The sequence below is a fragment of the Neodiprion lecontei genome, chromosome 1, assembly GCF_021901455.1.
Source record: "Neodiprion lecontei isolate iyNeoLeco1 chromosome 1, iyNeoLeco1.1, whole genome shotgun sequence".
In the NCBI taxonomy this organism is placed as follows: domain Eukaryota; kingdom Metazoa; phylum Arthropoda; class Insecta; order Hymenoptera; family Diprionidae; genus Neodiprion; species Neodiprion lecontei.
This window is the reverse complement of record NC_060260.1, coordinates 20,731,428-20,744,952: the sequence shown is the minus strand read 5'-3', so window position 1 is coordinate 20,744,952 and position 13,525 is coordinate 20,731,428. Positions and strand designations below refer to the sequence as shown.

General features: G+C 35.9%; 1 protein-coding gene across 1 annotated transcript; it reads left to right on the top strand.

The window, feature by feature from the left end:
* On the top strand, positions 1 to 2,234 carry LOC124296601. Its single transcript, XM_046746638.1, has 3 exons — positions 1 to 262; positions 343 to 1,491; positions 2,143 to 2,234. Exons 1-3 carry the CDS (start codon positions 169 to 171, stop codon positions 2,232 to 2,234), a joined length of 1,335 nt encoding a protein of 444 aa, XP_046602594.1. The 5' UTR covers positions 1 to 168.
* Positions 2,235 to 13,525: the final 11,291 nt, after the last annotated feature.

Sequence of the window (13,525 nt, the reverse complement as noted above, 5' to 3'; positions counted from 1 at the left end):
TTTTCTCCTCATAAAAATAATAGTCATGTATACTGTTGTGTGTATGGGTGTAAAAGTCATGCATCAAAGTATGAAACAGTTCGTTTTCATTCTTTTCCAAAAAAGAATGATAGTTTAGTGAAAATACTGAATACGTTCAATCAAGAAGAGCTAGTCGATAGACACGATATGTGGGTGAAAGTGCTGAGAACGGGCAAACAAATATCACCCTCCATGAGAGTATGTTCGCGACATTTTACAAAAGATGATTATATTCCTTCTTGTAAGTATAACAAATAACAAAACATAATTAGCTTTAATTTTTCTTAGACCAAAGTTATAATAGTTTTATTTATTTTTCAGTAAGTCGACAACATTATTTGAAGAAAACAGCTGTCCCCTCAGTTAACTTACCGAGGAGCTCTCTCGACTGCTCTAAAAAAGTAAACCATGTTTCATCAGCTGAACGAGAGCAAAGGCAAATTAAAAGGTCATTTTTAAAAAACGAACTAAAAACTACCAACGAACCTAGCGATTTCAATACTGATAACAATTTTCAAGATGAGCTAGTTTTGGATGGTCAGATTGACCACAGACATGCAGATGAAAGTCAACCAAAAAATTCTGTTGGTGAAGAGGACTCCAATCTACAAACTTATCAAGTTTCTAAGAACGAAGCTGAGACATGTGCACAAAGTGCTAGTGAAATAATTAATAAACAATTTAAAGACGTAGCAACACAAGTTTGTACGGATAATTTTATTCCCAAATTTACTGACTTCATTTCTGATGACGGTGAACTAAGTACATTGACTGGGATTCCTAATTTTACTCTTTTAAATTCTATAAAAAAATTAGTTGACAAAAAAAAACAAAAAATGTCTCATTGTAATGCTAAATTAGATTTGTTAGACATAATCATCATGACTTTTATGAAACTAAAGCAAAATATGTCATATGCACTTTTAGCTGTTCTATTTAAATGTTACACAGCAGAAACTTGTAAAGAAAAAATTTTTCAAATGATTGACTTGTTATACATTTGTTTAAAGCCAGGAATATATTGGCCCAAAAAAGAGAATATTTTAAAGAATATTCCTCTTGATTTTATTGGGTTTGAAAATGTTCGTGCAGTCATTGATTGCACTGAAATTTCAATTCAAAGGCCAAAATGTCTGTGTTGCCAAGTTGTGCCTTATTTGCGGTATAAAAGCTGTTACACGGTCAAATTTATGACTGCTGTCACTCCTGCTGGTTTAATTTCTTTTATTAGTAAACCTTTTGGTGGACGAGCTTCTGATAATTCTATCTTTGAACAGAGTGGGATCATAACAAAGTTCGATAAGAAAGATGATGTCATGACTGATCGAGGCTTTACTCTTGATGAATTTTGCCAAAAAAATGATGTGAAATTAATTTCACCACCTTTCTTGAAAGACCGAAAACAGTTTTCCAAAGTTGAAGCGATGAATGGACGGCGAATTGCTAAAGCTCGTGTGCACGTTGAGCGAAGTAACCAACGTATTAAAAATTTTGAAATCTTATCATCAAAAATGCCTATTGGACTTGTTCATAAAGTTGAAAAAATTTTTACAATTATTTGTGCAGTTGTAAACTTAAGTCAGCCAATTTTAAAAGACGAAAAATTTGTTCAAGATAAAAAAAAAAGTTGCTCAGGATTAAAATAATGTTATTAATGGTTGAAATAATTTCTATAAATATTTTATTACATTTGTAACTTATTTTTATGAACAAAGTACAAAGTAAAACTTATAAGTAACAATTACACTGATTTTTATTGTTCTTTTTGTTTTTCATTCTTCTCTTGTTGTTTCAAACATATATTATGTATCATTTTTTTAAAATATACTTTCTTTAAAGTTCTTAATAAATGTTTGGTAAATTTGACATTAAAACTAATAGGTATTATTTTTATTTGTTTGTCGAAAGAAGAATATATTATAAAGTCCGTAGATGGTAAATTAAGTATTGCCATACTTATTTGAACTTGAGCGTAGTACATGTGCTTAACTTTTAGAGTTACTTCACCATGCTGTTCTGTTAACCATTTAATTGCTTTCACAGTTTCTTCAATACCGTTACGTTTACCCTCTTTTGGACATTTAATTTCAATGAGTTTAAATGGTTTGTTATCTTTAAAAGCAATACCATCCGGGGAACAACCTAACCAAGGATTTAATTCTGAAATAACTAAGCCACACTCAACTATTTCCATAGACATTAAATTAGCATAAGTTTCCCGTGCATAAGTTTCTTGCTCTAAACCATATTTTGTATTTTCATTGCTAAACGAGGGACTGTAAAAGTAATCATTAGATTTTTTTTTCCAGTCTGGATTTTTATTCGAATAATAAGTAAATAGTGAGTAAGCTCTACTAGCTGTTATCCGGAGTTCTCGTTCAGCTAGCCATACGGAATAAAGCTCAGTACTTTTCAAACAAATTGTTAAAGCATCCGTTGACAACTGATTAAAAATTTCATTACAACAATTTCCAATGACGCGACCAATCTTAAAATTTTTTAAATCTGAAAGTAATTCTGATGACTTTTGACTATCGATGATGGCTTGGAGTTTTTCAGGACATAAAACTAAATTATTATTATTATCATCATTATTAAAGTCAGTGATAACCTCGTGTCTTCCACATCTGCATATATTAAAAAAAAGGAGGGAAAAAAAAATTTATTGGTAAAAAATTTACTATAAAAAAATCATTATCCAAAATTCGAAAAAATTCACTACAAAAAAAAATCATGTATGTGTCAAATATAAAATTGATGATGTAAAATATCTACAAAAAAAATCAGTAAAAAAATTAATTGAAATTAATTAAAGCAAAAATTATTTACATATGCTTTGCTAACGCAGACTGAGGATTATCTTCCACCTTAATTCTAAGAAATTCATCATATTCTGCTTCGTCTAATTCAGTTAAACTATTGTTTAAACATAGTGGAGGATCAGTAGTAGTAGATGATGTAGTAGCTACAGGTTGAGTATTGTCTCCAGGTGACGTGTTGGCTTGAGCACCATCTGACTTACGTTTTTTTTTTTTTTTTAATTTTTTCTTCCTCTTTTTTTGTTTCTCTTCAAAACATTTGTGTTCAAGTAAAGGCTTCATCTCATATTTCTCTAGAGCGGATTTATGAGGTGCACTCCAAACACATTTTTTATCAGTACATGTTATATCTTTGAATTCTTCCAAATTATTTCTGTAAGTATAAAAGAATAAAGTCAATAATTCCATAATTATTTAATAATTTGAAAGTTGATTAATCAAGTGAAAAATATCAAATATAATAATTACCGGTTATAAAATAAAAGTACTGCTACAATATGTTTACAGGTACTTCCTAATCCAGCTTTACATGAGCATTCCATGCCAATTATTTTTCCGTCTTTCGAAATTTCACCATTTATTTCATGAGGTTCAGTTTTTAAACAATGTTGTAAACAAAACGCGAGGATATGATAAACATCACTATCATCACTATGATTTACTGTACCGCAGTTCAATAAATGATCACCATCAATAATGTTTTCTCCACTAGTAAAATTTCTACTTGTAGGTGTAGCTGAAGCAAATTTACAAATTTCTTGTATGCTTACACGCATTTTTAATTTTTAATAACTTTATGATTAATTGTCACACGTTTGCTTGCATGCAACAGCTGACTGCAGAGTCCTACGATCAATAGTTCATTTTTTAACCACCAAGCGGCTAAAACTTAAGCCACGCCTCTCCCACGGATCCCAATATTCTATAGGAAAATTCTGAGTGTACCTACTGGGTATTAGCTTTGTAATTGTGACGGATCACCAATGTTTAACGTTTCTAAATAAAGCCGTATTTCAAAATTCGAGATTAACGAGATGGACATTGCTCTTGCAGCAATATGATTTCGTAGTTGAGCATTGTCGTGGAATTGATAACATAGTAGCCGATTTTTTCAGCCGAAATCCGAGAGAAAAATTCGAAGAGGAGGTGTCAGAAAGGTTAATTATTTCCGCTTTGCATCGATGTTTTCTTCCGGTAGAAAATGGCATTGAGGATCCTACATTTTGGACCATAACTCTCTTAGACTACGATAGTAACGTTCATCAAAGTTTCAAGGAACTAGAGAGGTTACAAAATGAGGATCTGAATATAAAGGAAGCGATTGATGAGTGGCGGAATGATCCTGACGGACCGTCCCAATATCTTCTACATAACAATATCCTTTTTCACCAAGAAAAAATCGGCGATTGGAAAATCGTAATCCCGGATATTCTCCGAAAATCATGAACTGAAGCTATACATATAAAACTCGGTCATCCGGGAGTCTATAAGACTCAGAGTCATTTAAAGAAATTCTATTATTGGAGGGGATTAGCTGCTCAAGTAAAGAAATTTGTAACAAGTTGTGATCTGCGTCAGAGGGTGAAGTATCTATCGATATCAATGGAGGGGGAATACGGTTGTGTAACGTCAGAGAAGCCTGAAGACTTAGTAACGGTGGATTTTTATGGACCTCTCTCGAGGGCTCGAGGGGGTACGCAGTATACTTTCGTGATGCTGGATGTATTTTCGAAGGTCGTTACCTTATATCCGATGAGAAACGCGACCGTGAGAACTACGCTAAAGAAAATTTTCACCCAGTTTATACTGAAGTTCGGCAAACACGAAAGAATTCTCTCTGACCATGGTACGCAATTTACCTCCCACCTCTGGAAGGCAGAACTAGAAGCGAATCAAATTAAAGTCTTATATAGCTCGATTCGGCATCCACAGTCAAATCCCACGGAGAGGGTTGTGCGCGAATTGGGGAGGTTGTTTCGAACGTTATGCGCCGTTAGGCATACGAAATGGGTCGAATATATACCAGATATAGAAAGGATTTTAAAGGTGACGGTACACCAGAGCACTAAATTCTCCCCATTAGAACTACATTTTGGGAAGCCTATCCAGGAGGAGATTCATAGAATTATCAGCTACCCCCCAACGCATGCCCTGTCTCACGAGTATATGATATCGTTAGCGCGCGCGAATATTCAAAAGAGTTTCGAGAATCGTAAGAGAGGTCAAAAACATGCTTCAAATGTTGAGTTATCTATTGGCGATAAGGTGTTGTTGCGAGTGAGGCATCTCTCGAACGCATTCGATAAAGTAATAAAAAAATATTTCCATCTCTTCGAGGGGCCGTACGAAATTCTCCGAATATCCGGGCAAAATGCATTCGTTCTGGGTGATCGTAAGAGAGATCTTGCTGAGGTTGGTACATACAATCGCTTTAATCTACGAAAATACTATGAGCCTGTCGTTGGTGCTGCTGGGTCCGACGAGGAGGCATGAACAAATTTTGGATAGGCGGGAGGCGAAGTTGTCTATCGAAATTCTCCTGTAATATAATTGGATAGTTATTTAAGATGATTGTCATATCATTAGGTATGTATTTAAGATGACTGTATTAGAATTAGGTAGTTAGGTAAGATGACTTTATCATGGTAATATAAGAATGAATGAGGCGTGTGTACAGCGCCAGGGACGAGAGTATTATGACTCAGAAAAGATTGGTAATATATTTAGGTAGTTATTTAAGATGATTGTAATACAGTTAAGTAGTTTAAGATGACTTTATTATTGTAATATGAGATTGAATGTGGGGTGTAATATACCAGGCGCAAGAGTAACACGGCTTAGAAAAGATGAGTAACGAATATCAGAAGGTATTGGGCGAAGGTTTATTTTCGCGAATGTAATAAATAATTCAGCGCCGGTCGAAAAGTTCGCCCAGCACAGAAAGAGGGAAATGTAAGTGGCGATGCGGAATTTGAATATTCGCGGCCTTATTGGGCCACTAAAATGTCATATGAGAGGAGACAGGTGACGCGGCGCCCAGTGGCGTTAATTGCCGATACGGTCGCGGTACTCGCTTGGCCAGCGAAAGGGGGAAGATCTTCGGTGACAACGGGATCTCTTTCTCTTTCTCTCCGGGAACGTTGATGAGACCAGTTGGGTGACAATCCATAACAACTTAAGAAGGAGGAAGGGAGGCCAACGTGGACTGTATGCCGTCGGGATATCCCGATCGATTTGACCACCTGACGAGTCCAAAAATTAATTCTCCGCCAACTCACCACCCGAGAGTCCCTGGAGTTTAAGGGAAAGAGCCAACAATCGATAAAGCAGGTGGTCAAGATAAGTTACGAAGACAATTGTAATTTTGCACTGGAGGAATTGTACTGGTAGGGAGCTGACTATAGGTCGGAAAAACGTTCGAGCGAAAATAGCTTTAAACCATTATGTGTAGTAATGCGCCTGGTGTTTCTGTTTTAGTTCTGTTTATAGATATATGTAGGTAGATGTACACAGATTTAGGGATCCATATCCCTAAAATTTAATATCCTTTTTGTTTTTGTATAATATCACAACGCCAAGACGTTCTACGAGAAAAACCATACCGAGAAAATTCGATGACTATGTATCGTATCTAGTCATTCAAGAATCAGAGCCGATTACTTGGAAAGAAGCCTTGACTGGAGCCAATGAAGAAAATTGAAAAAAGGCCATGGATTCAGAAATTGATTCACTAAATAAAAATCAAGCATGGAATTTGGTGGATCTACTCAAAGAAAAGAGACCAATTGACACAAACTGGGTGTTTAAAATAAAGAAAAACAGTGAAGGATTACCAGAAAAATTCAAGGCAAGACTGGTAGCAAGAGGTTTTGCCCAAATCGAAGGAATAGACTACAACAACACATACTCGCCTCTAGTCAGACACAGCACTATACGCTACCTCTTGGCACTTACTGCGAGAAATAACCTCGAAGTTAATCATTTAGACGTTGAAACCGCTTTTCTCCACGGAGATCTAGAAGAAGAAATTTATATTCGGCAACCAGAGCCATATATAGAAAGCGAAAAACAGGTCTGTAAACTACAAAAGGCAATTTATGGATTAAAACAAGGAAGCCGATCGTGGAACGAAAAATTGAACTCCGTACTAAAAAGTCTAAATCTCAACAAATCAAGGGCAGATCAATGCGTTTATTATTCGAAACAAGAAGACAAGATAATAATCATCGCAGTCTACGTAGACGATCTACTAATTTTCTCAAACGAAGAAACATTAAAAAAAATATCATTGAAAGATTAAAAAGGAAATTCAAAATGAAGGACCTAGGATAAATAAAGTATTGCCTGGGAACCAATATCCAGAAAAAAAGGGTAAGGTACAAATTAACCAAAAAACCTACCTAGAAAATATCCTGAACAGATTCCGAATGCAAGAATCAAAACCGGTCAGTACCCCGATGGACACGAACAAAATCCTGAATAACATTTCGACGGAACAAGACAAAGGAACGGAAAATATCCCATATCAAGAAGCCATTGGTGCTTTACTGTACTTAAGTCAAATAACAAGACAGGATATTAGTTATGCGATATACACATTGAGCGCCTACAACAATATTGCAACGAAAATTCACTAGCAAGCAGTCAAACGAGTATTTAGATACCTGCAAGGGACAAAGGAGCTTGGCTTAGAATACAATAAAGAAGGAAACAACGAGATCTTTGGATATTGCGACGCAGATTGGGCCAATGACGAGGGAGATAGAAAATCTATCACAGGCTACGTTTTCATTCTTCAAGGAGGTTCAATATCATGGAGCTCAAAGAAACAACACATCGTCGCACTCTTAACCTGCGAAGCAGAGTATATGTCACTCGCTGCAGCCGTTCCAGAGGCTTTATGTCTACGAAAATTAATACAAGAATTGGACCCCGCTTCTATTACGAAGCCCACGCTCATCTACATGGATAACAGAGGAGCTATTGATCTAGCTCACACATCAGCTTACAAACCTCGAACGAAGCACATCGACGTAAGATACCACTTCATCAAAGAAAATATCGAAAAGGGCAACGTAACAATAAAATTCATTGGAACGAAAGAAATGCTAGCAGATTCGCTAACGAAGGCATTACCTCGCATAAAACACGACACTTGTACGAACGGCATGGGAGTAAGAATGCTCGCATCACAATAATAATATAAAAAAAGGAAAACTCAAATCACAAAGGGAGTGTTGGAAAGTATGATTCAAATTTTCCCACTCTTCCTATGGACACCACAATTTAACACCAACCACTCGCGCTCTCTACTGGACTATAAAAACACACTTCTTTTTCCTGTACAATTTTTTCTCATTTGTAATTGAAGGTAATTAATAGGTTTAGGTAGATCGGTAAGCAGGTAAGTAAAAGCACACAAGGTTAGCGTACGACTAAGTTTTATAAGATATAGTAAGTGTGTATGTTAAGTTACATAGTGTATGTATATATATATGTACATGAGTATCAAGTGTAGTAGTATTATATGTATGATACTATATTTTATCCCAACACTCCCTCTAAAATATAAGTTCAATTTTTAATCAACATTTTAACTTTTATATGTAACAAAATTTAACCAGTCTGATTTTAACTATTTAGTGTCTTTTCAAGTAAACTAAAATCAAGAATAAACTTTCAAGTAATTAATGTGTAATAATAAACACTTTTAAAGTCACTATTTCTTCTTTGTATTTCTTCTTGTTTATTATCCTAGAATTTCTCCTTCCAACCCAGAATTGATGACGCAGAACTGATGTTTAGGTAATTCTAATGACTTGGTCAGGTAATCAGCGACCATGTCTTCAGAATTTACATGCTGGATCTCAACAATTTTATCCTTGACCTGTTCTCTTATAAAATGATGTTTTACATCAATGTGCTTTGCGTTTTTCTTGTATGATACTGTCATGGATAAATCGATAGCACTTCTGTTATCTACCTTCATCTGAACTGGTTTGGCTGCTACTTCAGGATCAAATTCATTAATCAACTGCTTAATCCAAATAGCTTCGCTGCACGCTGCTGACAAGGCTTGGTACTCTGCTTGGCATGTTGATGTGGCCACTGTTTTCTGTTTGCTCGTTGACCAAGAAATAGCTGAGCCGTTATAAAAGAATATGTATCCTGTGATAGACTTTCTGTCTCTTACATCATTTGCCCAATCTGCATCACAGTATCCAACTATTGAGTCACTCTTGTCGTTTTTAATTACCAATCCTACTTTCTTAGTAGCGTGTAAATATCTGAGTAAGTGTTTTAAGATTTCTACATGTATGCGTTTTGGATTCTTATTAAACGAGCTTAAATAACTTGATGCATAGCATATATCTGGTCTTGATGTTTGTCCTAGATATAAAACTGAACCAACTCCCTCAGAATATGGAAAATTTGGCACTTCTGGACTGTTTTCAATTTGTTCTAACTTTAAACTTGTTTCTAAAGGTGTTTTCATTGTACCGCATCCTTCTAAATTAAAGTTAATTATCAAATTCTGAATGTAATTTTCTTGAGTCAATTTGTATCCTTTTTCTTCTTCTAAGTATTCAAATTTGATGTTCGAAAAATGTTTCAATTTTCCCATACCCTTGATCTTCATATTCTTGGTTAATTGATTTACAAAATTGTTCTTTAATTCTTCTGATGAAACTAAGACCATTTGGTCATCCACGTAAATTGCTACGATCAGCCACTCCTTCTTTTCTTCATTTTTATATTGATAAACACAAGGATCCACCTCACTCTGCTTCAGTCCCATCTTGACTAATATATTTGTGAATGTTTCGTGCCATGCCATTGACCCTTGTTTTAAACCGTAGATAGCCTTGTTTAGTTTTAACACTTTATCTTCTTCGCCTGTTTTAACGAATGGTTCAGGCTGCACAGCATAAATTTCTTCTTGTAGTAAGCTTCTTAGAAAAGCTGTTTCTACATCCAGATGATATATAGTGAGATCATATTTTGTAGCTAGCGCTATTAAAAATCTTATTGTTACGTATCTAACTACTGGTGCAAAAGTGTTGAAGTAATCAACGTTGAGCTTTTGCATGAATCCCTTTGCTACTAGCCTTGGCCTGAGTCTAGTTATTTTTCCATTTTCATCTCTTTTTATTTGAAATACCCACCTGAGCTCTATTGGCTCTTTTCCAGGTGGCAAGTTGACCAAAGAAAAAGCTTCATTTTCTTCAAAGCATTTCATTTCATTTTCCATTGACTTGTACCATTCTTCTTTTAGTTCTGAGTCCATTGCTTCTTCCCAACTTTTTGGTTCTACAATGTTTTCTTCACTAAACTGATTTTTCTTCTTCCTTTTTGTGCTTGTGACTACGTAGTCCTTAAATTTCTCTGGTAACTTCTTCTCTCTCACTGGCCTTGCCTTGGGTGTTGCTTGCAATTCTGAGACTGTTGCTCCCTCATTGCCATCATCATTTATATTTAAATTTGAAATAGATTCGTCAATTGACATATCAATTGAATCTGTGTTTGACATGTTTTCTTCCAGTACCTCTCTATCTCTTTCAGACTCATTGGTGTTGTTCTCGTGCTCTTCATCTATAGGTAAGTACACTGTTTCTTGCTCCTTATTTTCTTGTTTTTCACTTTGATCAGTTTGTTCATTCTCTCCTTTGAAATACATCTTATTTTCATCGAATACAACTTCTCTGCTAATAGTCATCTTTTTAGTAGTTGGATCTATCAACCTATAACCCTTTTGGTGTTCAGCGTAACCAACGAACATTTTCTTTGTTGACTTTACATCCCATTTCTTTCTTTTTTCTTTAGGAACTAGAGTCATTGCAACACACCCAAACACTTTCAAGTGTCTCAAGTCTGGTTTTCTGCCAGTCCAGACTTCGAATGGTGTTTTGTCATCCAATGACTTCGATGGTGATCTATTGATCAAATAATTCGCTGTGTTCGATGCTTCAGTCCACAACCACTTTGGAGCATTTGCTTCGTGTAAAATTGTTCTTCCTTTTTCAATGATGGTTCTGTTCTTCCTTTCCGCTATACCGTTTTGCTGAGGTGTGTATGGACATGATGATTCCCAGATGATGCCTTTTGTTTTGAGATATGCTTGAACTTTGTCATCCTTGTACTCTAAGGCGTTGTCTGTTCTTAATTTCTTGATTCTTCTGTTTAACTGATTTTTTACTTTTTCAATGTATTCTTGTAAGAACTTGAAATAATCTGACTTGGCCTTGAGAAAATAAACACTTGTAAACCTGCTATGATCATCTGTAAAAGTAAGCATGTATCTCGCACCACCTAGTGAATTTACCTCCATGGGTCCACACATATCTGAGTGAATCAAGTCCAACAGCTCGCCTGCACGTTCACTCTCCTTAGGAAATGGTAATCTTGCGTGTTTGCCTTTTAAACAGCTTTCACATGGTGAGTCATCTGTGCTGTTTACCTCATAGCCTGTAGCTTGCTTGCTAAGTTTTACCATATCTTGCCTATTGAGATGTGCCAGCCTTCTGTGCCATAGTTTTACAACGTGTACTGGAGTTTTCTTTTCTGCTCTTGCAATGTTAGCACTTTCAGTGTCACTTCTTATGATCTTCCACATGGATCCTACTTTTATAGCTGTAGCTATTACTTTCTTTGTTTTCTTGTTGATGATATCACACTTGTGTTCATCAAACAACGACAAAAATCCAGCAGTGGTGAGTATGTGAACTGAAACTATATTTGATTTTACCGCTGGGACATATAAAACAGTCTGGAGTACTACTCGCTTTTGAACTCCTTTGAATGTGAATGTTATCTCTGCTGTACCTTTACCTGTAGCTTCTATCAAGTCATCATTCGCCATTCTTACTTTTACTGGTTTTATATCTTGGTAATTTTGAAGAATGTTTTTGTTTGCAGTCATGTGTTGTGTTGCTCCAGAGTCTAAGTACCAGTCATCATCATTGTGCTTTATGTTTGAATCATGTGCTATCCAAACTATCACTTCTTCTTCTGCTTGAGCCAAATTGCTCTTCTCTTCTTTCTTATTCCTGCATTCTTTGGCGTAATGACCATACACGTTACAGTTGAAGCATCTGACTCCTTTCTTTTTGTTCTTGTTAAATTTATTCTTTGGATTGAATTGCTTCTTATGTTTTGCGATGAATACTGACTCTGTGTCTTTGCTTGCACTATTAGTTTTCTTTACATCTTGTAAAATCTTGGCTTCCACTACTTCACCTGTTAGCTTTACTCCTGAGCTTTCTAATCCCATAATCATGGGTTCGTATTTTTCTGGTAAACCTGCTAGTAAGAGTGCTCCAATCCACTCGCTGTCTACTTTGAAGCCTAATTTCTCTAATCTTTGCGCTGTAGAGAATATTTTATGTGTGTAGTCCTCTGTTGTTGAGCAGTTATCTAACTTAATGCTTAACAATTCTCTCAGGAGACCTATTTTCCTGGTCATACCTGCACCTTCATACACATTCTTCAACTTTTCCCACACTGCTTTTGGAGTTTTTAACATATTTATATGTGTGTATGCTTTTGTATCTATTGATCTGACTATCCTAGACATAGCCCTATCCATTTTTAGGGTGTCTCTTGTATATTTTTCATCTTCTAGCACACAGCCCCAAAGATCTTGGTCTTTCAGATATAACTCCATGGCAAAAGACCAGTTTTGATAGTCATCGGAGCTCTTCAACTTTTCGATACCGATCACACTTGACAATTGATCTGTCATCTTTACTTTGGTTTTGTGTGATTTTCCTGCCTGTTCGGTATTATTTTACGCTGTACTACAGCACTCCTCGGTATACCGAAACGGTAAAAAAAAAACGCTACCTCTTTGCTGTTGTGCGCCACGCCACGTGTCACTTTGAGGTTAGCTTTTTTTTGCTTGCTTTGTATGCCGGAGCAAAAAACTTTAACTGAACCTCTTTGACTTTAAATATTACTTTTACCTGTACCTTCCGCAACTGATTAATAACATACTGACCTTCGTGTCAAGCCCATAACCTGAAGGTAATTAATAGGTTTAGGTAGATAGGTAAGCAGGTAAGTAAAAGCACACAAGGTTAGCGTAGGACTAAGTTTTATAAGGTATAGTAAGTGTGTATGTTAAGTTACATAGTGTATGTATTGTGACGTGGATTTTTCTGCACGTCGGTCACTCGGAGAAAATGACTGAGAACTTACCGCGTGCACAATAATTTGGCGTCCACGACGTACCCTGGACCTGAAACAATATCGCGAAATATGTTGGGCGCCTGGCGTGATCAACACGCCTCGAAATCGGTGATACGATATACCGCGACCATATGCTCGGTAGCTCAGTACCGCGGAGAGGGGGGGGGGGGTAATTTTTGGGTAGAGAGAATTGCAACACAAGTAAGCCAACGCGTGATGTGGCCAAATTACTATAACATTACAATGGTATATTTCTCGTCAGCGATATTACAAAAACAAAAAAATATAAAAATAAAAATAAAAATAATAATAATACGACTACGCAAGTCGTCCTTCGCGATTCCAGATACAACTTTAAATTTAATCTAAAAGAAATAAAAAAAGGAGAAACAAACCAAATAAAAAAAATAAAAAAAATAAAAAAAAAGGTGAATAAATCTAGGAGACCTCTATGGCCTACGTGCGCTAATCGCCGTCTTAATAATACCCTAATTCGT

Bases quoted from the DNA above. Each gene is read 5' to 3' on its own strand.
- LOC124296601 (XM_046746638.1), top strand. From the start codon at position 169: ATGTGGGTGAAAGTGCTGAGAACGGGCAAACAAATATCACCCTCCATG. The intron at 263-342 runs GTAAGTATAACA...TTTATTTTTCAG, and splicing joins AGATGATTATATTCCTTCTT to TAAGTCGACAACATTATTTG. The intron at 1,492-2,142 runs GTAACCAACGTA...TATCTTTAAAAG, and splicing joins TCGTGTGCACGTTGAGCGAA to CAATACCATCCGGGGAACAA.